General features: G+C 45.3%; 2 protein-coding genes across 3 annotated transcripts in view; one reads left to right on the top strand and one right to left on the bottom strand.

Annotated features, from left to right (window-relative positions):
- ZBTB7C (zinc finger and BTB domain containing 7C) overlaps nucleotides 1–24354 on the top strand; it is a 295085-nt gene that overhangs the window by 147525 nt on the left and 123206 nt on the right. For both annotated transcript variants that reach the window (XM_037902487.2, XM_043547353.1), the window contains exon 2: nucleotides 21015–21076. The gene's annotated coding sequence lies outside the window, so the exon portion shown is untranslated. The remainder of the gene's footprint in view (nucleotides 1–21014; nucleotides 21077–24354) is intronic.
- LOC102943833 (twinkle protein, mitochondrial-like) lies at nucleotides 16743–23688 on the bottom strand. The gene is made up of 2 exons (XM_037902458.1): nucleotides 23677–23688; nucleotides 16743–17333 (listed from the first exon to the last, which is right to left on the bottom strand). The coding sequence occupies exons 1-2, from the start codon at nucleotides 23686–23688 to the stop codon at nucleotides 16743–16745; spliced, it is 603 nt and encodes a 200-aa protein (XP_037758386.1).

Here is a 24354-nt window from a genome sequence, read left to right as displayed (position 1 = left end):
AGTCCCTGCATGGTGGTGTTACCAACATTACTATTCATTTTATTTGCTGGGTCTGCACTGACTGTCTTGACCCATGGGTCTTGGACGTGGGTCCGCAGGGTGCCTGGGGGTCATCATGCTCCAACCCTCTACCTGATGGCTGATTGTCATCAGCTACAAGTGGGGCGCCTTGAAGCCCAGCTCAGCTAGAAGGCTCCGTCCCTGGGTCCTGATTGGTGGAACACTAGAGCTCCTGACCAGCCTGCTCCCCTTATTAAAGCCAGAAGGAGGAACAGGAAGCTGTCTGTACATATGGGCTCCACCCTACTTCTGGCTGCTCGCCCAGCACTACCTGCTACTGTCTCCTGGCCCTGACCTCTGGGTTTCCTGACTTGGTCTGATTCCTGGTATCTCACTCTTGGTTCCTGACCTCAGCTCCTGGTTCTGAACCCTGGCTGCTGTGGGGCCGCCGCCTGTGCCCTACACTAACCATTAGGCCCAGCCTATGCCCTGGCCCTGACACTGAACATTTGCTTGTCGCTGCATGGGACATGGCTCTAATGACACCCCCTGCTGTTGAAGGGCCAGATGGTGGCTGTCCCCTAAGCAACTCTACAAGGGGAAGGGAGGTAAGGGCACAGCAGAAGTCAGCTATCAGCTTCAGTGGAGTTACACAGAAGAATCAGGTCCTATCTGATAATGCCACTGGACCATGCAAAGCTGTGGTCACTTGTTTTAATGAGTTCGGATGCAGTCACATACCTTTTAAGTGGCTTGCCACCATGTAGGCACAGCAACCCGTGACGTACCTCACTACCAGTCATCATAGTGCTCTTTAAGCCATCCTGCTTTGTTCTGACTGCACTTGCAAAGGCGGTGGTGCTGGTTCTAAGCCAAGTAGCTTTTCCCTGGGGTGGAAGAGAGGAGAAGGTGCTACGTGCAGAGCAAGTATACACTAATAACCATTAGGGATGGGCTGAAGAGATGGACGATTCAGAGATGGGAGTTGGGTTTGAAAATCGAGAGTAGAGTCAAGGTCATCTGGGACCAAAATCTTGTAATGGCACCTGCCGGCTCAACATACTGACTGGGTCCAAAGCAGAACTGCAAAATAGTCACATTCCAGCTGTAGCTCTCACTTGGACCACAGTCATCAAAGCCCAATATGTGTCTATCAAGTGGTGACTTGATTATGGTGTATAAGTATCTTCACAGCGAGAAAACACGGGGTGCTAAAGGGCTCTTTAATGTAGCAGACAAAGGCTTAACAAGAACCCATGGCTGGAAGTTTAAAGCTAGACAAATTCAAACTGGAAATAAGGCATCATTTATCTTTTTTAACACTGAGGGTGATTAAATCTTGGAACAACGATCAAGGGAAGTGGTGGTTTCTCCATGTCTTGATGTCTTCAAATCAAGACTGGATGCTTTCTGGAAGATGTGCTTTATCCAAACACCAATTATGGGGCTCCATAAAGGACTAACTGGGTGACATTACTGGGTGCCTGCGATATACAGGAAGTCTAATTAGATGATCTAATGGCCCCTTTGGGCCTTAAAGTCTATGTATCTATGTATATTCAAATGCGCACCCATTTTGTCATAGTGTGGTTCTCTCTCACTCACTTGCACTGAGAGAGTTAAGTTTGACAAAATTGAGTCATTACCCCTCAAACACACTTCAAAGAGTCTTTCTACTAAGTGATGGCAAAAGTACTAAAATTGACTCTGTGGCCTTAGAACGTGGACTTTAAAAAGTGGATGTGGCAGAATTTTGCTAATTCAAACTAATGACTCCCTGCAAAATACTGAATTATGGGTACAGTTGGGTGCCTTTAAGAGATACAGACAAAAGATGCATGACAAAACACACTGTATTGTAATATCAAACAGAACAGAACTTGGTCTTATGGAAAACGTTTCATATGCAGTGTATTTCAAAGCACTTCACAAATGGAGCATTCATTATGTGCTTAACAATAGCTCACACACAGCCCTATAGAGGAAAACCTGTTTCACTGAGAGAGGGAATATTGGCCAGGACACTGCGGTTGTCCGGAACTCCTGTTTTGAAAAATACCATTAGATCCTTAGCATGCATTTGGACAGCTACCAGAGATGGTCAGAAGGGGCCTCAATTTAATGCATGCCTTGCCGGCGCTATATACAGAGATAGGTATATGCATGCATATCACTGAACACAAGTGGATCATTGTGAGCATCCTGGTGTGAGAGGGACTGAGCTGTGAATTTTACAAGGCTGTACTGTCTATAAAAGGATGGGGATGAAGGTAAGGAGTTTTTGCTCGAGTGGATGTGGCTGAGAGACTGTTGTTGATGCGTGTAATATAAATACTTAAATAGGCAGATGAGATGCTGGGAGTGGACGATCATTTTTGCCAGAAGCTGGGAGTGGACGACAGGGGATGGATCACTCAATGAGTGCCTGTTCCATTCATTCCCCCTGAAGCACTTGGCATTGGCCACTGTTGGAAGACAAGATATTGGGCTAGATGGACCATTGGTCTGACCCACTATGGCCGTTCTTATGTTGTTATGTTCTTTGGGTTAACCCCTTGTTCTCTGTGTCCCGTTTTGCCACATATTGCGGACGCCCTGCTTTGGAGGCTGCTGGACACTGGCTGTGTAATAATGCACAAACGCACATCTCCCTGTTTTTATTCTCCTGCCAGTTTGCATGACAGCTTCATTGGCTTAACTCATGACTATTCATTGTCTGTTCTCATTTACGGTCAGCCTTGCAAACCAGATCCCTGTATTGGAGTTCAGTGGTGTAGCTCACCCTTCGAAGGGAGGGACATTAGCTCTGTGCTCTGCAATCCTAAAAGGAACCAGTTGGACAAGATCAGACTCCTGTCATCGGCTTCTTAAATTGCCATACACTCAGTATCAGGCGCCTCACAACCAGGCCTTTTTTTGGTTTTAGTCTGGGAAGCACGGCATTGACATGGGCTAGCTGTCAGTGAACAGACCTCATATCTGGAGCGGGGAGGTGTCTGTTGCTCCCAGGAAGGGGAAGAAAAGGTTAATTCACTTCCCTGGAAGGGAGGAAAGGTACCTGCCACACCCTGAAGGGACTGTACAAATCTGTCAGTCCTGGAGGGTGGGGGCTGGCGGAGGGGCCTCATTAAGGAAGTAGCCCTTTGAAAGGGAAGAATCTGGGGCATGGGGAAAACCCTTGATCTCTGGGAGGGAACCTGCTAGATCCCTTCCTACAGTCCTCGTGCTAAACAGGGGGAGGGTGAGACCCTTTATTTAGACTGTATTTGGAATCAAAGGTAAATCTGTAATGTTCTCTGAAGTCCCAGGGTCACGTGTAAGAAACTAATCCCTCCAGGGATTGGAATAAATCCATGCAAATAGGGGTTTTCTTTGCTATAGTTATTTGTATTGTGGTAGTGCCAAGAAACACTAACCAGGATGAGGGCCCATGGAGGGAGGCTCCATAGAGGCACCGAGGAGGATCCAGTGCTAGGAGAGAGGAAGTATTATTGTTCCCATTTTACAGGTGGGGAACTGAGGTGCAGATAGGTCAGGTGACTTGCCCAAGGTCACACAGGGAGTGTGTGACAGAGCTGGGAATAGACCCTAATCTCTTTGGTCCTCGTAGTCCCATGCCTTAGCCAAAAGACCTATGTTCATCTGTGCAGCTTCTTGTTTGAACCCTGGTATTGGCTGAAGCCTGGGGACCTTACAGCTTCATTTGAGGATCATATAGTTGCTGGGATGGATTGTTGTCGTATTCACTGTGTTACAAACCTCTAAGCAGGAGGAGAAGCAGGAACCAGACAAACTGCTCCGAAGCGTGCATTTCCGTCACCGCTGTCTCCATTTTCATGCAGCCAGTGTTCACAGACAGGTGGAGACGATGCAGTAATAAGAGTTCGCCTCGTAGCCAATGCTGTCTGCTGTGCTGTCATCCTGGAGTAGGATTTTGATGATGTGCAGACTCTTTCCTTTCCTGTCTGCCTCCTGTTCGGTCAGGTCAGGTCTGCTTTCCAAGCGGAGGTGTCTTAAACCGCTGACGTGAGCAGCAACAGTAGCAAATGCAAATTGGCTGCCAGCCCCAAGCTCGTGTAGGTATTTATTGGACACCACTTGTAAATTAACTATTTCAGAAAAAAAGGGTGGTAACCCTCTTAGCTTTCGCTGTGAGCCAATTACCCTGCATTTAAGAAAAAGAAACCCCTGCACGATGGCACCGTAATGGATTGAAGCCAACTCCAGACAATTTACGGGGGTTGAAGGCTTGTCGTATGTCATGCATCGAAATTCAAAGCCGTGGCATGTGCATTGACACAGGGCATCACGTTGCATGCATGTTCATATCAGTTCAAAGCTTTGTCCCTCCTTACTTCAGCAGGGGCTAGGTTCTGCTAATCTTTGCTCATGGGAATGACCCTTACTCATCTTAGCAGCTGCTTTGAGCTTCATGGGACTTCTCGTCCGAGGAAGGAATGCTGTGGTGTGGAAGGGTTCGCAGGATTGGGAGCCCTGTTTGGGAGACAAGGATGATATAAAGGTTTAAAGAGAGATGATGTTAAAGTGTTACAACACTCCCAGTGACTGCGCTGGGAGAAGGTTTGGGATAATTTAAGTCCTGGTGGTTGAGGGAATAGCCCCCTCCCACCGCTTGTCTGTGAGCAGAATCTCTGCATGTGGATCTCATGCCTCCATGGCACTGTTTCTATATCGCCCCCCTACCTACTATGGACTCTGCACTATGCATCCAGGGTTTGCCCAGGGAAAGAATTGGGCCAGTTATCTGGCTTCATGGGGATTCTCTGGAAAGCCTAGCTGTGCTATCTTTTCTGTGGTCTCCAGGGTAGCCCGTGCTGGAGGGCTCTCTGTTAGTCTGGCTCCACTGGAGCTATGCCACTAAGGAGCAGCGTGGGAGGTGGTATCTCTAAGGAGTGGTGATCCTACCTCCTGTGAGATGGGATAACATGGTTTTGGTAATTAAATATTCATGGTAAATAGGCCGAATGGCCTGTGATGGGATGTTAGATGGGGTGGGATCTGAGTTACCCAGGAAAGAATTTTCTGTAGTATCTAGCTGGTGAATCTTGCCCATATGCTCAGGGTTTAGTTGATCGCCATATTTGGGGTCAGGAAGGAATTTTCCTCCAGGGCAGATTGGAAGAGGCCCTGGAGGTTTTTTGCCTTCCTCTGTAGCATGGGGCACGGGTCACTTGCTGGAGGATTCTCTGCTCCTTGAAGTCTTTAAACCACGATTTGAGGACTTCAATAGCTCAGACATAGGTGAGAGGTTTTTCACAGGAGTGGGTGGGTGAAATTCTGCGGCCTGCGTTGTGCAGGAGGTCAGACTAGATGATCATAATGGTCCCTTCTGACCTTAGTATCTATGAATCTATGAGATGCTAAGTAAACTCCGCTCCCATTGACTGACTGGCCATTTGGGGTGGACAGCATTGGGTCTCCAATAGAGTTCCTGGTCGTGGAATTGCAGAGAAGGGCTTGCAGCGAGCCTGGAGAATGTGTGCCACTCTCTGTCATGATTGATCTCAGCGCAGGGCACAATGGGGAGTTGTAAATGGCTCCTTCTGGCAGACGCTAGTCAAACCAAACCAGAAAGGTTTCGGATGTAGGAAAACGCCCGTTAATACAGTGACCAAAAGCTAGTTTCAGGAATTGGTCAGGGAACAAGAGGTGAATACAAATGTATGGAGAGGGGTCACACAGATGTGCATCCTGCACAGAACTTAGGCCAAGACTGCAGCATCTTGGACAGGCCTGCGCTGTCTGCCTTGCAATCCGAGGGTAAACCTCCTGCGGCGTGAATACACCCGTGGATAACCTGCGCTGTAATTATACACATCCAAGACAAAGAGACAATCACCATGAAATCCTCACACTGCAGAAATAAGAACAATGATATTCATATCACTGTCCACACCTTCATATATTAGGCCTTCCCACAGCCCTGTGTTATTATTCTTCAGGCTGTAAGAAAAATTGAGGGCTGCAGTTTTGTTGTGGAACGCCACTTTTACCACACGCCACAACTTTTGGTACTTGTCGCAAATTTGAGCGAGTGGCGTTCCGACCTGATCCTCAGGGTCACGATGCCACTGAAATTTGGCCCAGCCATCCTTTCATCTTGCTTGCCTTCAAGGGCAATGTCTCTTCTATGCTGCTGCCCTGCTTTGGAAAGCAGGCTGCATACCGTGGAAGAAGGTGCTGGAGCTTAGGTGTGGGTGAGTACCAAGGGCTGGTGCTCCTTGTAGGGGTACCCAGAGTTTCCATTTCCCATCAGGAAGCAGGTAATGGCCCACGGACCTGTAAAGTACCAGAAAGATTGAATTTTCTTACTGATTTTCTTTGTATATAAATGAATCATGTGTGTTTGTTTTGGATTTTTTTATGGTACTTGAACAGACCTCACCAAAACGGCAACTTTAACAAACTGTGGCCACTACTTTTAAACTTAAAATAATCCTTAGCCTAAAATCCACAGCCTTAATTATTCCCATTTTACAGCTGGGGAAGAGAAACACAGAGGGGCAAAGTGATTTGCTCAAGGTTACATAGTGAGTCAGTGGCAGAGCGGGGATTAGCACTGGTACTGTACTGACTCCTAGTTCCCTTCTTCCAACCACTGTCCAGCACTCCAGAGAGACCAAAACATAATGGGAAGCAATCAGCCAAAGTATTAATGATGCATATTGTAAGATTCTGTGTAAATGACCTTTTTCAGCAGAATACTCAACAGGGACACCAGGGGACAGGGTACCAGATCTTTGAACATGTACAGGAGGAGATAGAGTATCAGATCTTTTGTCAGCAGGGTCTCAGAAGGAATGGATTTAATGGGCCAGGCCCTCAGCTGGTGTAAATCAGTGTCCCTTGACATCAGTGATGGTACACTGAGAATCTTGGTCCAGTGTACATATTAGCACCTCTCGCTAACTCTTTGTAAGGAAATGCAGTACCTTGAGATTAGCCTTCTCATTGGGAGAATGCACTGTTCTTTCTTTACACTGCTCCTGGTATTTTAGGGACTATCATTCCCTCTGCAAATTGTTTTCCTTGGGACTTCAGCAATGTATTTCCTCATATACTAAGTGGAATTTCTCATGTCTTTAGTTTTTTTCATACTAATTTCATTCTTCCTCTCCGACTCTTCCTCTGCAATATCTGAAGCGCAGAAATATTTTTTCAACTGGATTTGGTTAACTTACATTTTCCTGTTTGTGAAAGGTTTCTCGGGGTCTTGATAACTGTTTCTGTTCTGCAACAGTTGTCATGGACATGTGTCTCTTTCCTGTGGACTGACTTCAGTCCTGCTGTGTTTTCTAACATCCCATAAACACATGGCTTCCATGCAAGCATTACTATTACATATGCACAACTGATGTAAAGAACATATCTCTATCAGGAGACAGAGAGAGCAAGCTAAAGGGAGCGTAAGTGATGGTTTAGATTTGATAGATTTATCTTCACGAGTGACAAGACAGATAATTTATGAGTGGCGTATTTACAGGTGAGTTATCCTTCTGGTGTCCCTTCAAAAGTGAAGGTTAATGCCAGGCCACTGCTGATCCATCATTATTTTACCTATAGAATTTATACTTCTTCTCATACCTTTTCAGCAACCCTTTTGAGCTTTTTGGATAAGGTCTCTTCGTCTATTTTCTTGTTCACCTGTTCTCTTGTTTTGTTTGCTTTAAAACTAGAAATGGAGAATTATCTATGAAACCCTTAAGGGTTTTTTACTGCCACCCGTCACTGTATTATCTGAACACCTTCCATGGGAAATGGATTAGCAGGAGTGAAATCCCTAGTGGGATTCATGGGGTCTCTAGTTCTTTTCCCTGTTCGGAGTATAGAAGCATTGCTTGGGGTAGGGTTAGTTTGTTTCTTAAAGTCTGTGAAGGCTCATAAAGGCTCCTGGGCAGTGCTGGTGGTAGCCAGAGTCCCTGTGACCTGGCTGGGGGGCAGGTGCAGGGGTGTAGCTGGTGCAGAGAAAATATCCTTAAATCGCAACATGCAGAAGCACTGGGCAGGTGGAAAACAAAACCAACCCCAGCCCAGGCTTCCAGAAAATCTACCCAACAGATATGACTGGACTGGAGGAGAGGAAGTGAATCTGAAAGCAAAATGACTAACAGTAAAAAAATAAAAATTGAAATCAATAAATCTCACATTTTAAAATAAAAAGGCAACTAACACAAGGGACAATTATACAGTATCAGATAGCGATACAACCTGAATTCCAGCAGGATAGGAAATATGAAGCAAAAACCACTCAGGTGCTTCTAGATACAGATAAGGAAAGCAATTCCCATTTACCCATAGAAATAAAAAAGAGGTCCTGATAAAACACTCCAGGACTGGACTGGATTAGGATTCTTGCTGTGAAAATTCATTACCGGCATGCAAAAGAATGAATATCTCGCAGCAGAGCTAAACTGACTACAAAACAACATTCATCTGGGAAATAGCCGATTCGTTCAGAATAAATAGATTTCTTTCAAAAGGAGGAGAGAGAGTGAATCTGTGGAAAACCTGTATCTCTGCCCTGACATTTATTATGCAAACAAGTGTACACCTCTCCAAAACTGGAAAGATAAGTACGTTTCCAAATACCGAATGTAACTGCTCAAACTAACTTCGGGCCAGATTGTGATATGACTCGTGCTTTATTCCACAAGTACTTAGTTGACTTTAGTGAGACTTCTTGTGGAGTGAGGTACTACTCAACATGAACATGTGTACTGCAAGCTTTAAAGCAAATCCAGGCCAGCAGAGGGCTAGAATTTTTGTATATATGAAAAGCTTATATTTGGTAATCTTTTGGGGGCCCATAACCTAGCATTTTTACTTTGGGCCAGATTTTAAAAGGTATTTAGGTGCCTAAATATGCAGACAGGCACCTAGGCTCTTTTGAAAATACCACTAGGTGCCTAACTACCTTAAAAAATCTGACCCTTAGTCCTTACTAAGGCAAAATTGCCATTGAGGTGGATGGGGAATTTTGCTTCAGCAAGAGCTTTCCACCCCAGAGTGGCAGGATGTGACCCTTAAACTGAATTTAGTGCTCAGCACTGAGGACTAAGGAACTGATCCTGTACTCTTGATGCACTTAGGCAGACACCTGTGTCTGCATGGAGCCCCATTGAAGACAATGGGGATCTGCCCACTGCAACAAATTTCAGGACTGGGGCTCCAGGCACAATAATGAGAGGCTGACAAATTAGTGTATGAACAGCTAATGGTCTTACTGTAATTACCATGGGATAAGCTTGGGGAGGGGGAGAACGTAGAGGGGGAAAAGGGATATGTATGTAAATAAAAATAACTTATTTTACTTTGTCTTTGTATTTATCTATTTGCATGAACAAAAATTCTGGCCCCACTGAAGCCAGTGGTGAAACTCCCGTTGATTTCAATGGACCAAGATTGCACTGAAGATTTTGAGCACACAGCTTGGAGCAAACAAGCTTTCCCAACAGCTCTGACCCAAACAAACAAAAAATCAGCCTTGTACCTGCAATAAGGTCATTTGCATGGCTGAATGGGACAGTTTGCATGTGCAAAAGGAGGTTCTGAGATACATAAAAACTTATTTGCCCCCAGAATATGGGGTGGGCACATCTTGGGCATCTTCTTTACCTTTAAGAGCTAAACTGAGAGATATCTGCACTAGTCTCTGGCCAGAACTTGGTGGTGGTTATTATTATTTATTAATCTTGTTTATTATGGTAGTGCATAAGGCCCAGTCAAGAATGGCACCCCGTTGTTCTAGGTGTTGGACAGACACACCGTAGTAGACGGGCTCTGCCCCGAAGAGCTTAGCAAGCTTGTCTAGCTTTGCCCTTCCAGCCCCTGTGACAGGGTTACACAAATATCTCCAGTTCATTAAGTGAGAGAATAGGTTTGAATGATGAGTGGCAGGGGACTGTGGGTGTCTGAGGCTGGTTACAGGCCGTGGGAAGGGAACAGCTTTGCATGTTCTCTTTGGCTAATGCAGGAGCCCTCTCTGATTTGTTTGGGGGCAGTCTGTGTTTGTTTTTCATCTGCTATGTTTATGCAGTGCATGAGAGTGCTGCCCTCTTGTACTTCTCCAGCATGGCTCTGCTAATGGGATGTGACCTGATGGCTTTGCATGTTTAAATGAATTAAACACAGCTGCTAGGAAAATACAGTAACCTGACGGTACCATGGCTCCATAGTCAACATTATAATTACAGCAGCACTGGCCTGAGAGTTCCACGCTCTCTGGTTTGTTTTGAAAATAACTCGAAACCTTCCCTTTGATCAATTGCTTCATCCCCTTTTTCTCCCTTCTCCTCTTCCTCATTTGGTGTTTAACCCTTATCCCACTCTCACTCCTCTGCCACCTCGTTCAAGCGCTTGTCTCCCCACTGCTTCTTAATCAGGCACATAGGCGGGTGGGTTAGCTATCCTGATTGGTCACAAAGAGTGAAACATGGCAAGCCCCCTCTCATAATCTGGGACTGCACTGGTACCCTGGATCTCCCCTGTTAGTGCTGAGTGTTGCCCTCTAGTTTATATAATACAACAATAATAACAATACCTATCTCTTCCACAGGACTTTTCATCAGTAGATCTCACAGCCCATCACAGTCTTTCATGTATTTATCCTCACAATACCCCTGTGAAGTAGGAAGTGCTATTATCAGCATATCCTTCCTCTTTATTGTACATATGGTAGTTTGAAGCTGACAGCAACCCCGTTGAGAATTGAAGGATTAAATATACTGTCCCCAAAGCCAAATCCTATACAGTGTTGCATTTATCATGTAGACATTTCAGAAACTATACATTACTTTCAGACTGCTAGAGAGAGGCATCTCAAAACATGCTGCTTCTCCTCTCATTTCAGCCCAAATACCTTTACACTAGTTCACAGATTTACATGCTTTGCTGTGGTGACATTTCAACAGGAAGCATTTACACAGGAAGTAATGCTAGCAGCCCTATTGATTTTTCCCTAATCAGTCGCAATGTTGCATCCCTGTTTGTAAGGACAGACAATGCCCACTAAGGATCAGAGGTGTTACATTTCCACAAGAACCAAGCAAAAAAGCCCCAGGTCAAGCAACACACGTCTGGTTTCATTATAAACTTGCACCAGGTTCACTGAAAGATCCACTCAAGTTTGAAATTTTGGAGCAGACCTAGGCCCAGTGAGATAAATTGTGGTTGCATATCAGAACCCAGAGAGGAGCTCAAGCTGCAGAATTTCAAACAGCTCCACACCTGGGTCTGGGGTGGGGGGGAGGGAGTGTTGGTGTTTGGATCCAGGATTTTTGTTCAGCCCCACACGCAATGTGCAGTTTCAGTCCGAAGGTCCTGAGTGTGTGCTCACTTCTCCAGTTACATCCCACTGCAGCTCCACTGAGTTGATGTCCCAGAACGGTGCTCAAGGCCTGCTGGACAGGTATTCTGGAATTCTGACTTAATGGACGTTACTGTCCTGCAGAGAACTATGGTTGATGCATAGTGCGGATGTACTCGTCCAATTCTGTGGATGCTTCTCATATCCATACGACTGTCATTGCACTAGTGTGGGTGGAGATTGCAGCGGGCAGATCTCTGGTTGTAATGATCACATCTCAGGTCCCATATGTTGTCTGCAGCACTTTTGTCATATATCTGTTTTGAGTTGCTAAACAAATGTCTATGCATTCAGTCTGAACCAATGAACTGAGTGAGTGTGATTGGAGTTGTAAACTTTATGAGCTCCTGCAGTTTACGGTAAATTTTAAATTGGCTTGCCAATCAGGGTACTTTTTTAAAGGAAAGTCATTTTGATGTGTTGCAGAATGCAATGTGGCAATTTCCACTATTATGTAGATGCTATCAACATTATGGAACAAAGCAGGTGCTCCTTGGTGGACTGGTTTTAATACATTCAGTTTATATAGTTCATACATATTTATCTATTGTGGAAAACCTGTAACTTTTTTCCCACTGGCTGTCCCCTTCCTTAAATTATTCTTGTTTGATTATTTCTGTTGTGGGAGTGCTGAGCTGTCCCATGCAGGTTTAGGGCTCCATTGTTCTAAGTGCTGTGAAAAAACACAGGAAGACATGATCTCTTACAGCCCATGGCTCCAGTCCTGCAATTGATAGCGTGCAGCAGACTGCTACGCCTGCATGGAGCCCCTGTCACTTCAGTAGGGCTCTGCCTGGATGCAGCAATTGCAGGATCAAAGCCTAAGAAATAAATCAGTAATAAATCCCCATAAATGCCTGGGGGAAAATGTAGAGATATGTTATAATGATAAATAATAATACCTAAGGAATTAAAAATCAATGACCAAGTAACAGTGCATATTAAAAATTAATTTTCAGAACTATTTTTGAGGGTTGGATTTTGAGAAGTTTATTTAGTGCTCAGCGGCCATCCTGTGCCTTAAACTGTGTCACTGGCCTGTCTGGATGGTGACTTCCTGTTTTGGTGATAATTATTATTCATTGCTGCTAATCCTTTGCTATTGTTACCTATAACGATAGGATTCTCCATTTCTGTTGTAGGGAGTAAGTGTTGGCAGAGGGCTGGTATATATGACATAGTGGGTCTTTTTCAATCAGTGTGCAGCAGCAGTCAAAAAAGTTAACAGATTGTTAGGAACCTTTCGGAAGGGGATAGATAATAAGACTGCAAATATCATAATGCCACTATATGAATCCATGGTATGCCCACACCTTGAATACTGTGCACATTTCTGGTCACCCCATCTCAAAAAAGATACATTAGAAATGGAACAAGTACAGAGAAGGGAAACAAAAATTATTAGGGGTCTGGAACAGCTTCCACGTGAGGAGAGATTGAAAAGACTGGGACTATTCAGCTTGGAAAAGAGACCATGAAGGGAGGAATCTGATGGAGGTCTATAAAACCAAGAGTGGAGAAAGTGACTAAGGAAGTGTTATTTACCTCTTCACATAACACAAGAACCAGGCGTCACCCAATGAAATGAATAGGCAGTAGGTTACAAACAAACCAAAGGAAGTATTTCTTCACACAACGCACAGCCAACCTGTGGAACTCTTTGCCAGGGAATGTGGTGAAGGTCAAAACTACACCTGGGTTCAAAAAAGAGTAAGATAAGTTCATGGTGGATAGGTCTATCAACAGCTATTAGCCAAGATGGTCAGGGATGCAACCCAACCCATGCTCCGGGTGTCCCTGAGCCTCTGACTGCCAGATGTTGGGACTGGATGACAGAGGATGGATCACTTGATAATTGTCCCGGTTCTTTTAATTCCCTTTGAAGCATCTGGCACTGGCCACTGTCGGAAGACAGGATACTGGGCTAGATGGACCATTAGTCTGACCCAGTATGGCCATTATTATGTTTTTAGGATGTTCATCACTCAAGTAGCTGAATGACTATTCTGAGCATGAAATCTTGACCCTAAAAAGGTCAATTGGGCTTTTCCTGTTGTCTTCACTTGGGGCAGGATTTCACCCCGTGTGGCTGATTTCTCTCTGTAACAGTCTTACTGTGTTTGCCTTTAACATCCTACCTTGTTAGCAGGTGTGAAACCTGTCGGGAAAGGGTTAAGTGGGTTCTGCTGACTTACGGGTGATGGTGATTCCTTCTGCCACCTGGCTATGAGGGAGATGGCAGTGTCTCTACAGACAGCAAGGATCTGGGACATGGGCAGAGTAGGGCTGAGGAAGGGACCCCAGGAACAAGCTGTGCCTGAGGGAAAAGTTTGAGCTGAATTCTGTTACCTTGGAGATTTCTTGGCTAATGAAGCAAAACCCCAAGAAAGTGCCTTTGTGTTTGTTGGCTTTAAGACAGCAATTCCCATTACTGGTGATGTTAGTGAAGATTAAAAAAACCTGATTTTAAAAGTGTTGAGCAACTAAAACGAATAGATGATAGTAACGTTAATGAGCAGAATGGAGACGCTGCTTAGCCAGCCTGCACCAGCATCTGCTTTCCAGTGCAGCGAAGGGTGTTAATACACAGCTGTTCAGTAACGCTGTCTAACCAGGAGAGGTTTACTTAAAAGATGGGGAAGATATCTCTGTCAGGGAGTGATTTGTGAGGTTTGTTTGGATGGCAGTAAATCCCCAGCCTCTCATTGTCAGAGCTGCTTTTTTATGATATTAGCTAACGCACACACACATTGCAATAATGCTCCGTGTGTTTGTGTACGAGTGCTGTTCCCCTTTGCTACATCAAATCAGAATTGCTTGTTTGTGTGTCATAGGCCTTTTCCTGAAAATAGCTGAAGGGGATCCTTCTTTAATTCAAGTAGGCGTCTTTGTCTCTGGAGCCGGGGAAATCTGAGTTTTATTCCTTGTGGCACCAGGGGGCTGCAGATTGGCCGGGTACTACAGCACACCAGCAGGCATGACACCCTACACGGCCGTCGACTTTTCAGTGTATTAAAACAGAGTCCCTCCTCTCCTTCCCAGTTCTTACATCAATGAGCTAAAGTTCTGTGTCCTATCACACTCATCAGATAGTCAAATAACACAGAGTCCTGGAAACTGCCCCATACTTTACCTTGTGGCTCAGAGAGGGCACCATTGTCTTTGCAGGCTTCATGCAATAGCAGCGCCTTCCAGCTATTCATGTCATACCAGGTGTCATGGATCCACAGGTCCAGTGCTCTTGAAAAGAGCCCTTCAGTGTGCCAGCCCCTTAGGGTTCCACTCTTTCACTAGGATAAGCCACTTGGCTTCACCGCCTCCTGGGACCGAACCCTGGAGCCTTCAGCACCCCTGCTTCATGCTGTGAGTTCCCATCAGTGAGTCCACCTGAGTTGGATGCCTGAGAGAGAGACTTCCACACCCAAAGGGAGCAATGCACCCCCATCCCCCCTTAAACTGCAGTGACTCTCAGCCAGTGGTGTAAAAGCAGCAGGGTTTATTAGATGTCTGGAACACAGCGGAGAAAGTCCTTCGTTATCACAGAGAACAGAAAGTTACAGCATAGTCCATCTCAGTCAACGCAGAGCCCAGCGCCCTCTGGTCCGTCTTTTCCCAGACCATGAGAGTCTTCTCCCTTCCAGCAGCCCCACACTAACTGCAGCCCCCCCTCAGTCCTTTGTTTTTGTCACCTGGCCCTCCTCTTCGGTCCTTTGTTCTCCAGCTGGTCAAACACAGCTGCCTTCCTAAGGAGCATGGGTCATCCATGGTTGTTAGATGCTAGGTGCCAAATGTCCTGGCACTTGGAGAGGCCATTGTCTTCTTGGACTCCCCATGGGCATGGGGCCAAGGCCCCAGATAGTTAGGCGTCCGTCACACCTGTATCTCTGGGTCTCTGCCAAGAGTAAACAACCTTTTCCCACCGCCTAGTTAGCCATGCGGCACATAGGAGAAACTGAGGCACACACAGTATTCATCAAGAAAAGGAGTACTTGTGGCACCTTAGAGACTAACCAATTTATTTGAGCATAAGCTTTCGTGAGCTACAGCTCACTTCATCGGATGCATACTGTGGAAAATACAGAAGACGTTTTTATACACACAAATCACGAAAAAATGGGTGATTATCACTACAAAAGCTTTTCTCTCCGCCCACCCCACTCTCCTGCTGGTAATAGCTTATGTAAAGTGATCACTCTCCTTACAATGTGTATGATAATCAAGGTGGGCCATTTCCAACCCCACCCCCCCTTCCTCAGATGTTCTTGTTAAACCCTGGATTTGTGCTGGAAATGGCCCACCTTGATTATCATACACATTGTAAGGAGAGTGATCACTTTAGATAAACTATTACCAACAGGAGAGTGGGTTTGTGGAGGGGGGGGGGTCGGGGGGGGGGGGGGGAGAAAACCTGGATTTGTGCTAGAAATGGCCCACCTTGATTATCATACACATCGTAAGGAGAGTGATCACTTTACATAAGCTATTACCAGCAGGAGAGTGGGGTGGGGGGAGAGAAAACCTTTTGTAGTGATAATCACCCATTTTTTCGTGGTTTGTGTGTATAAAAACGTCTTCTGTATTTTCCACAGTATGCCTCCGATGAAGTGAGCTGTAGCTCACGAAAGCTTATGCTCAGATAAATTGGTTAGTCTCTAAGGTGCCACAAGTACTCCTTTTCTTTTTGCAAATACAGACTAACACGGCTGTTACTCTGAAACAGTATTCATCCAAAATGTTACAGATGATTCCCACTCTGTCACCCCAGGCAGCAAGAGTACAGAGTTCGGTGTGCTAATGAGAGGCAAAGTCTTCCCTTATAGTAATTCTGTGACAGGAGGAATAGGTTCATGGGAGATCCGATGTGGCATGTTAATGATGCATTCAGGGTCAAAGAGATGAATTAGAAACCTGACACCATATCCAGTAGGGTGTGTTCGGTTCATCCAGCCCAAGTAGCTAAAAGGGACATTGTGGCTACAAGAAAAGCCACCATAGAGCCTGTTTACTTTACGTCTTATCTCGTTCAGGCTCCAAGAACATTTTACTGGGCTGGCTCAAAGCAAATGGCATCGGTCACAAACCATCCCATTTTGGAAGAGCGGCAGGAAGCTGCCCCTCTTTTGTCCAGCAGGCTGAGCTCTAGTTTGGTATTTACACGAAGTGGTTGCTTTGTTTACGATCTTCAGAAAACTTTCAGATCTACTCTTGAACTGTAAGTAGCTCGTCACACCTATTTAGAATTGAACTGTAATGCACCACAGCCCCTTGTATATCCCAATACATTTCAGATACTCTCTTAGGAGAGTAACAGCCGTGTTAGTCTGTATTGCCAGAGCAGCCCATTCCATGGGCTGGGTCACTGCTTCTTAGAGGCCCCGCTGCCTCTAGCCGGAGCCTGCTTGGGCGGCGCTCCACTGTCATCTTTCACCTTCATCAGCCGGGCCTTCCCCTTGATAGGGGTGGAGAAGGTGAGGGACGCTTTGCTGAACTCCGGGGGGAAGACCCCCACGTCCCCATCAAAGCGGTTCTTTGACACCTGCAGGTACCGCTTCCCTGGCCCCGTCACCAGCTTCCTGTCCTGGAGGATCAGCACGTTGTCGGCCTCCTGGCTGGCCTTCGCAGACCCAAATATAGAGGCCGTCTGAAGCTCTCGCTCTTCGTCCTCCTTCCGAGGGTGGATGACCAGGCTCATGTGACAACTGTTGTCCGTGGCAAACTTCCGGAAGGCACCCACGATGTAGTCTTGGACCGCAAGCCTGTCCACAGTGAGCTGCTCCTGCCCCATCGTGAACTGGAGATTGTCAATGACCACGTGGCTGATATCATACATGTACACTGCGTGCAGCATGGTCTCTATCACCGTCTTGATGCTTTGGTGCCCGTGGAAGGTCATGAAGTAGAGCGGCAGGTCCTCAAACTTGTCTGCCCACTCGTCGAACTGGTCCAGCTTATGCTCAAATAAATTGGTTAGTCTCTAAGGTGCCACAAGTACTCCTTTTCTCTTAGGAGACTCCTTCTGGTCTACAAACGATGAACCTAGACCTTATGTAGCCAGCCATTTTGTCTGTGGGGATTGTACCTGGGACCTTCATCAGCAAAAATCGAGGCCTCTGTCTCTTGAGCTAAAGGAGAATTCCTTTAAGAGTGATTAAGTATCAGGGTGTTATAGTTGCTGTTGTCAGCCACTAGAGGAAAACCTGACGTGAAATCCTGACCTTGTTGAAACCAATGGGAATTTTCACATTGTTTTTAACGGGGCTAAGCTTTCACCCAATGATCTCATGCACCAAACCAATCCATTGCAGGTACCCAATGACTTCAATGGAAGTTTTGTCTGAATATGGCCGCAGTAATAAGCCCTGTGGTTATGTTCACAATGGACCATATTAAACTCTTTGCCCTTTTGTTGTTGACTTTCTGCTATTTAGCACCAAATGAGCCATTAGTCCTGAGCAGAGTGCTTACTCATCAGCTAATGATCTGAATTGGGGATGGGGCTAGGACAGGAGGTCAGGCTTAAGTGCACAAGGTCAGAACAGCTCCAGATTCTCAAAAGCAAACAGCATCATTAGTGGCAGAGAAGGCTCGCTCTTGCTGTCCGATTATACCACGGGCTTTACAGTCTTTACTGTTAGATCACTGAACAGAGTGCAGCCAGGGGGCTGTTGCAGAAACCACTGTGCGATATAAAAGTTACCTGTGACTCCAGACATTGCTTACTACATAAATAAATATGCAGTTATTATTTAAGACCTCAGCTGCATGACAAGGGAAAATACAGAGCATTGAAGAGATTACTGGGGTTCTGTTCCCTTTTCACTACTTGAACTTGTGTAAACTATAGGTTTCAGAGTAACAGCCGTGTTAGTCTGTATTCGCAAAAAGAAAAGGAGTGCCACAAGTACTCCTTTTCTTTTTGTGTAAACTATAATTATCTCACACATTTAATAAAATAGTTAAAATGCTCAAAGCCCCTTATTATTGTATTCTGGGACATGAACCTACTTGTAGATCCAAAGAGAAAATGGAATTTGCACCATCCCATAAGATATGCAGGTCCAGGATTTCAGTAGAAGAGGAAGGAAGACTGTTTGAATCATTGAAATCAACCAGGAAATGTACATAAGCAGTCTCAGTAGTTTATTGTCTCAACACCTTAGTCTGAGTTTCCAGCTCTAAATGACTAATTATAACCATCATCTTTTATATTTTGTTGACATTTTCTAATTTAAAATTTAGAAAATATAAAAAATCAAATTTGATCTGCCCCTGTCAAATGTAAACAATTAGATTAAGCACAATACATGACTGCTTTCTCTATTATTTGAGTGACTCCAGCGTGGTTGCACTCTGTTAGATCCCAGAGAAACTGTAATTGTGTTGTATATTCATTGATTGTTGAAGATCCACTGATATAAAAAAAGAATCTTCCTTTTTAAATCCAAATTTTAGCCACGTTTGGGCTCAAATCTTAAACCTAATCTGGAACTGGGTTCTTAATCCACTTCTAGTGTCTCATCAGTTTTGCTTTCACTGCTGCCACAGTGCTGCTGTGTTTGGGTTTCACAAAACCGTGCAGGAAGTAGTACTCTCAAAAGGATTTTACCATGAAAAAAATGTATTTGGTTTGTTTTAGTTAAAATGCTTTTAATCTTACCAGGCCACATTTTGAAAAGGATCAACCCTGCGAGAAAGAATGTGCGTACAAAAGTGCACCTGTGGTTGTGCACGCAAATCCGGTGACTGCACGCGCAATATGCCAGTTGGGAAACAAACTAGGGCCCTGATTCAGGAAAACGCTTAAGCATGTCAAAGCAATGGGATTTCATCATATAACTTCAAGTGAAGACGATAACATTACCTACACTCTGTTCCAGCTGCTGTGTTGTGGTGGTTTGCTCATTCCAGTGCTACATTTCCACTTCAGCACAGCTACTGTCCACTTAGCATCCCTTGAATTAAAGTGTACCACATTTTAGCCTTTCTATATTTCATTAGTTAATCTAGCAGTTTGGTTACCTGTCTAATCTGATCCAATCACCCCATCCCTATGGCATGTAGGTGTTTTGTTCCCTGTTTTGAAATAGAGAGTCTATATCTTGATGACGTAAGAGTGCAACGTTTGCAAGTTATTTGTTGAGCTGTTAGCTGCTATTTTTTTGCCTTTCTCTTATTGTCACCACTGTATTATTAAACCAAAGACAATCACCAACGTAAGCGACCTGGCTTATCCCAACACCACGGTAATTATATTCACTGATGAAATATTACACTTAAATAGGTTTCAGAGTAGCAGTCATGTTAGTCTGTATCTGCAAAAAGAAAAGGAGGACTTGTGGCACCTTAGAGACTAAAACATTTATTTGAGCATAAGCTATCGTGAGCTACAGCTCACCTCATCAGATGGAATCCACTGAATGCATCCAATGAAGTGAGCTGTAGCTCACGAAAGCTTATGCTCAAATAAATTTGTTAGTCTCTAAGGTGCCACAAGTCCTCCTTTTCTTTTTACATTTAAATAATGTCAAGCAACATTGAGTTTAGCAACAGCCAGAGTATTCAAAGCTAAGTGGGACTTAAGGGGTGGGTGGGCCTTTTGCTAATGTAACCTAGTGGTGAGTGTGTGATTTAACCTGCTGGTGAGTGTGTGTTACAGGGCCCTTGTGTGCCTGACCTGTAGAGGATATGAGTCTTTTACAGCCCCAGGTAGGGTGCGTTAGCTGAAATTGTAGCAGCTCTTGCATTTAGTTCTGGAGGCCCTCTTCACAGAGGTGGATTTCACCCTGATAACATGTTGGATACGCCCACTTTAATTCAAGTCCTTGCCTTTTCTTATTTCACAACAGGATGGAGCATCCCACTTTTAAGACTTCCTGACATTTGCTGCTGTTGGTTTTATTTTATTTATATTGTAGTAGTGCCCAGAGACTCCAATCAGCCCATCGTACTAGGCACTGTATACACACGTAGGAAGACATGGCCCTGGCCTCCCACAGTTTAGAGTCCAAGAATGACCTTTTACATGCATCACAATCTTATCATTTAAGTGAATGTAGTTCCTGGTATGTGACTGTATTTGTTACACGGTGTTGCACTTGTTTTGATATTATCTGTTGCCACACTGTTAAGATTCAGGCTGATGTTGAAGGAGATGCCAGACCAGTTTAGGTAGCACCTCGGAGTCCATTATGTGATGCTGCTAGGTAATTTCATGCTACAGAACTACAGGCTTAGTTGTTGAGCACAAAGAGGGATAAGATGCAGGGAATCAGCTGATCTGGACATTGTAAGCATGATCCATCAGGCAATGGGTATGACATTGTACTATACCTTTACAATAAAAAAGTGATTTCATGAGGCTGGGGTGAGTGTTGTGAGGGTCGTAGGGCCTGATTCTGGTTGTCAGGCCCAGTATGCTGGTGTAAATCAGGAGTAACTCCGCTGTGGCCAATAGAGCTAAACCAGTTTACATCATCCTTAGCCTTCACCCTTAGCCAGATTCCCAGACTACTTGCAGAGTGAAGTGCTACTCAAGGGGACCAAGGGAAAGCAGAATGTGGCCATCAGGGTGATATCTTCAGGTTGATAAACCAGGTCTGATTTTTTCCCCCTTTTTTTAATTTTCCAGGAGATGGTCAAGGCTGCAAAGGGAACGTCTGCCTGAGATTTGAAGCCAAGACAAGGGTAATTGTGAGTATAAAGTCCTGCTACTTTGAGGTTGTTTATCTGCTGGAAGAGTGAGGGGCTTTTGGAAACAGGGCTAGTGGGTTTCCCAGAGAGACGTTAATGTCCTGACCTTTTAGCCACCTGAGGGATACGTTCTTGGGGCCTGATCTTGCAAGGTGCTAAGCATCTTCTATGAGATGCTGAGCACCATCAGCCACTATGGACCTCAATGGGAGTTGAGGGTATGCAGTGACTGCCAGTCTGGGACACTGATGAGTCAGTAGAAGCCCAAAACCCCTCCAAAAAAGAACAAATTATTTTTAAAAAAAGTAAAGTGACAGAACTGCAACATGTTGCTTTCCATCAATCTGTTGAGAATATTATTGTGCTTTATACATGCATATATTTCCTTGTACGTTGTAACCCTACCTGTAAGAAGCAGAAACAGATATTTTACCATCTACCCAGATCTATGATATGCCAAAGGATTTTTGTTGAACACTTTGATGAATGGCTTGCAGTTTCCTTATGACTTGTCCTAATGCAGACCTCCCTGGTGACAAAGGACTCATGGATCAGATGGTTGCCCAACATTCATTGATAGAAAGAAAGGATTTCAGATTTTTACGATTTAAATGAGCTGAAAAGTAGGGCCAGATCCTCCAGTGGTGTAAGTTGGTGTTGCTCCATTGACCTGAGCTACACTGATTTGCACCAGCTAGGGCTCTGGCCCCATATGTCACCACACAGCTGGATTGGTGGCCCTGTTGCTCACAACAGCTGAATCCTGAGAAGTACTGTGACCTTTCTGAGCATCTTAATAACAGTGGGTCAGGTTCTAATGTCCTTTGTCCAGGCCTCGTTCTGCCAGCCTTACACATGTTGAGAAGTGCCTTCGCTCCTGGAGTAGTCCCACTGGATTAGATTGGTTCTTGTACTGCATGCCTGTACGGGGGCATACGAGGGAGTAAGAATTCCCCTAGCATTCCTGCAGGCGCTGCTTGGACCTTGGGTCTGGGTGCGGAGGAGTAAGTGAGTGATGTATGCAGAAATGAGAATGCATTGCATGCATGAAACTCCCCCTCCATCCAAGCACAGGTAGGTGGGGAGGGGTATGGAATGGGGGCAGGACAGGTTGCAGTGAGCTGGTGCAGAGAGCATAGCAGTATAGGCCAGGAGCAAATTCTGACCCACCCATCTCCACTCCGCCGAGCAGTCTCTGGGATGCTCCTGGGACAGTGCAGCAACGTGGGTGTGGTATAATCTAGCCCACGGAAAGGAATGATGCTACCCATGGAGTAAAGAATTAATGGTCACGAGTCGGGGGGCAGAACTGGGGCCTTCGCTTTTCTCAGCCTTTACTCAGGCAATCTCCATATTGAAGAAAATGGGACAGTGCCTAATGCCAAGAGCCCCGCAGGTCCTGTCTGTGGAAATACCTGTGAGGAGTGAGTCTGGGGGGGTGGAGGGAGAAAGCACTGCCAGGATCCTGCTCTGTGTTCTCTGGGTTGCTCTGTCCGGGGTGGAGTTTGCCCACTCAACTCAGAATGGGTTAGAGGCTTTGCCCCTAGTCTCATGGATCTCCTGAGACCCGATCTGCAGGTGCTCAGCGCCGTCCGTGAGGAAGGGCTCAGGATCTGGCCGATTGACATGAACGAGAGTTGCAGATGATGATTAGAACCTGTCAGGATTCGGCCCAGTTTGTCCTCTGTTGCACATACTTGGATGGTCTCTAAATCGTTTTTGCATTTTTCCTCTCTCCTCGTGGTTGTTCTCAACTCCTCCCTAGTTGCCTTATGGTGTGTGACAAGCTGTTTCCTCCCTCTCCTGTATTGTTAATAAAGATACTAAAATAAGGTTTAACTCAGATTCTTGTGCTCCCTCCACCATTCCACACCTCCCACTAGCTTAGTACACTGTGTTCATTCTATCCCTTTGCTCCAGGTTCTCCAGTCCCCATTCATAGCCAGGCCAACGAGAATTGAATCTGAGCACTACGTTTTGTGAAGGACTGGATGGAATGATTTAATAAAATCCAAATAGATCCAGCTACCACTTGCCCTTCATCCACAACATGACAATTTCTACTAAAAGAAAGCAGCCCTGAAGCTTGTCTGGCAAGCTGTGTTCTTCAATGCCATGTCTTCTGTTGTTGGTGGCTACAGATGGTGACGCCCAATTCCCATTTCCACCAGCTATGGCTGATTTGGAGATGAGAAGTAGGACAACACCATCCACCTCTTGGTGCACGTCCTCTCATTAATCTGAGCACTAGTCTGATATAGGAGTAATGGTCTCAAGTTGCAGTGGGGGAGGTTTAGGTTGGATATTAGGAAAAAAAATTTCACTAGGAGGGTGTTGAAACACTGGAATGCGTTACCTCGGGAGGTGGTGGAATCTCCTTCCTTAGAGGTTTTTAAGGTCAGGCTTGACAAAGCCCTAGCTGGGATGATTTAGTTGGGGATTGGTCCTGCTTTGAGCAGGGGGTTGGACTAGATGACCTCCTGAGGTCCCTTCCAACCCTGATATTCTATGATTCTATACCAAATCCTGATGCTGCAAGCTCCCGAATTTTTACTGACAGAAAATAATATAGCATTGCTTCTTTTGCCTGTTTTTCTTACACCGCGTACCATTCCGAAACCAGTGTCACCCCTCTGCCAAGCAGTAGCAGATGGTGTCCAGCGTGAGTCCACTTCCCAGGGTGGAGAAATCAGTGATGTGGAGTCTGGGTATAGTCTAAGCGTAACTTGCTTTATTTATACACAGACAATGGGCTGTGGCATAGTCTAGCCCACGGGCAGGAACGATGCTGCCCATGGAGTAAAGAATTGATCATCGTAAGTGGACTAAGAGTTCAAATAGCATGCCTGGCAATCCCAGTCTCAGCCCAGTGCCAGTGCCTGGTCCGGGGACCAATTCTGTTTCAAGAAAAGACTCCAATCAGAGCCCAAGGTAGAGAGCAAATCTCATGCTGAAACACAGCTCCCTCTCTCCCACAGCTGTCTCTAAACAAACCTTTGCACAAACCAAAATTAATAACAACATACCATATCTTCCCAAGTGTCAAAACTTGCTCACACGCTAAGCAACGGAACTCAGAAGAGTATATGTAAGTGCCATCTGGTGCCACCTACCATAACAACAGTGTGTGTGCCCTTGAGATCTATGCACTTTGGTGCATAGACCTCTGCCTCCACATGAGAAGAGTCTCAATTAGGGAGCTGTGGGCTCAGCACCTCCCAGGATCAGTCTCTATTAATCTCTCTGTGTCTCAGCCCTTCTCTTTAAGGTGGGGATGG

The sequence above is a fragment of the Chelonia mydas genome, chromosome 5 (assembly GCF_015237465.2).
Source record: "Chelonia mydas isolate rCheMyd1 chromosome 5, rCheMyd1.pri.v2, whole genome shotgun sequence".
Taxonomy (NCBI): Eukaryota; Metazoa; Chordata; order Testudines; family Cheloniidae; genus Chelonia; species Chelonia mydas.
This window is presented reverse-complemented; position numbering and strand designations above follow the sequence as displayed.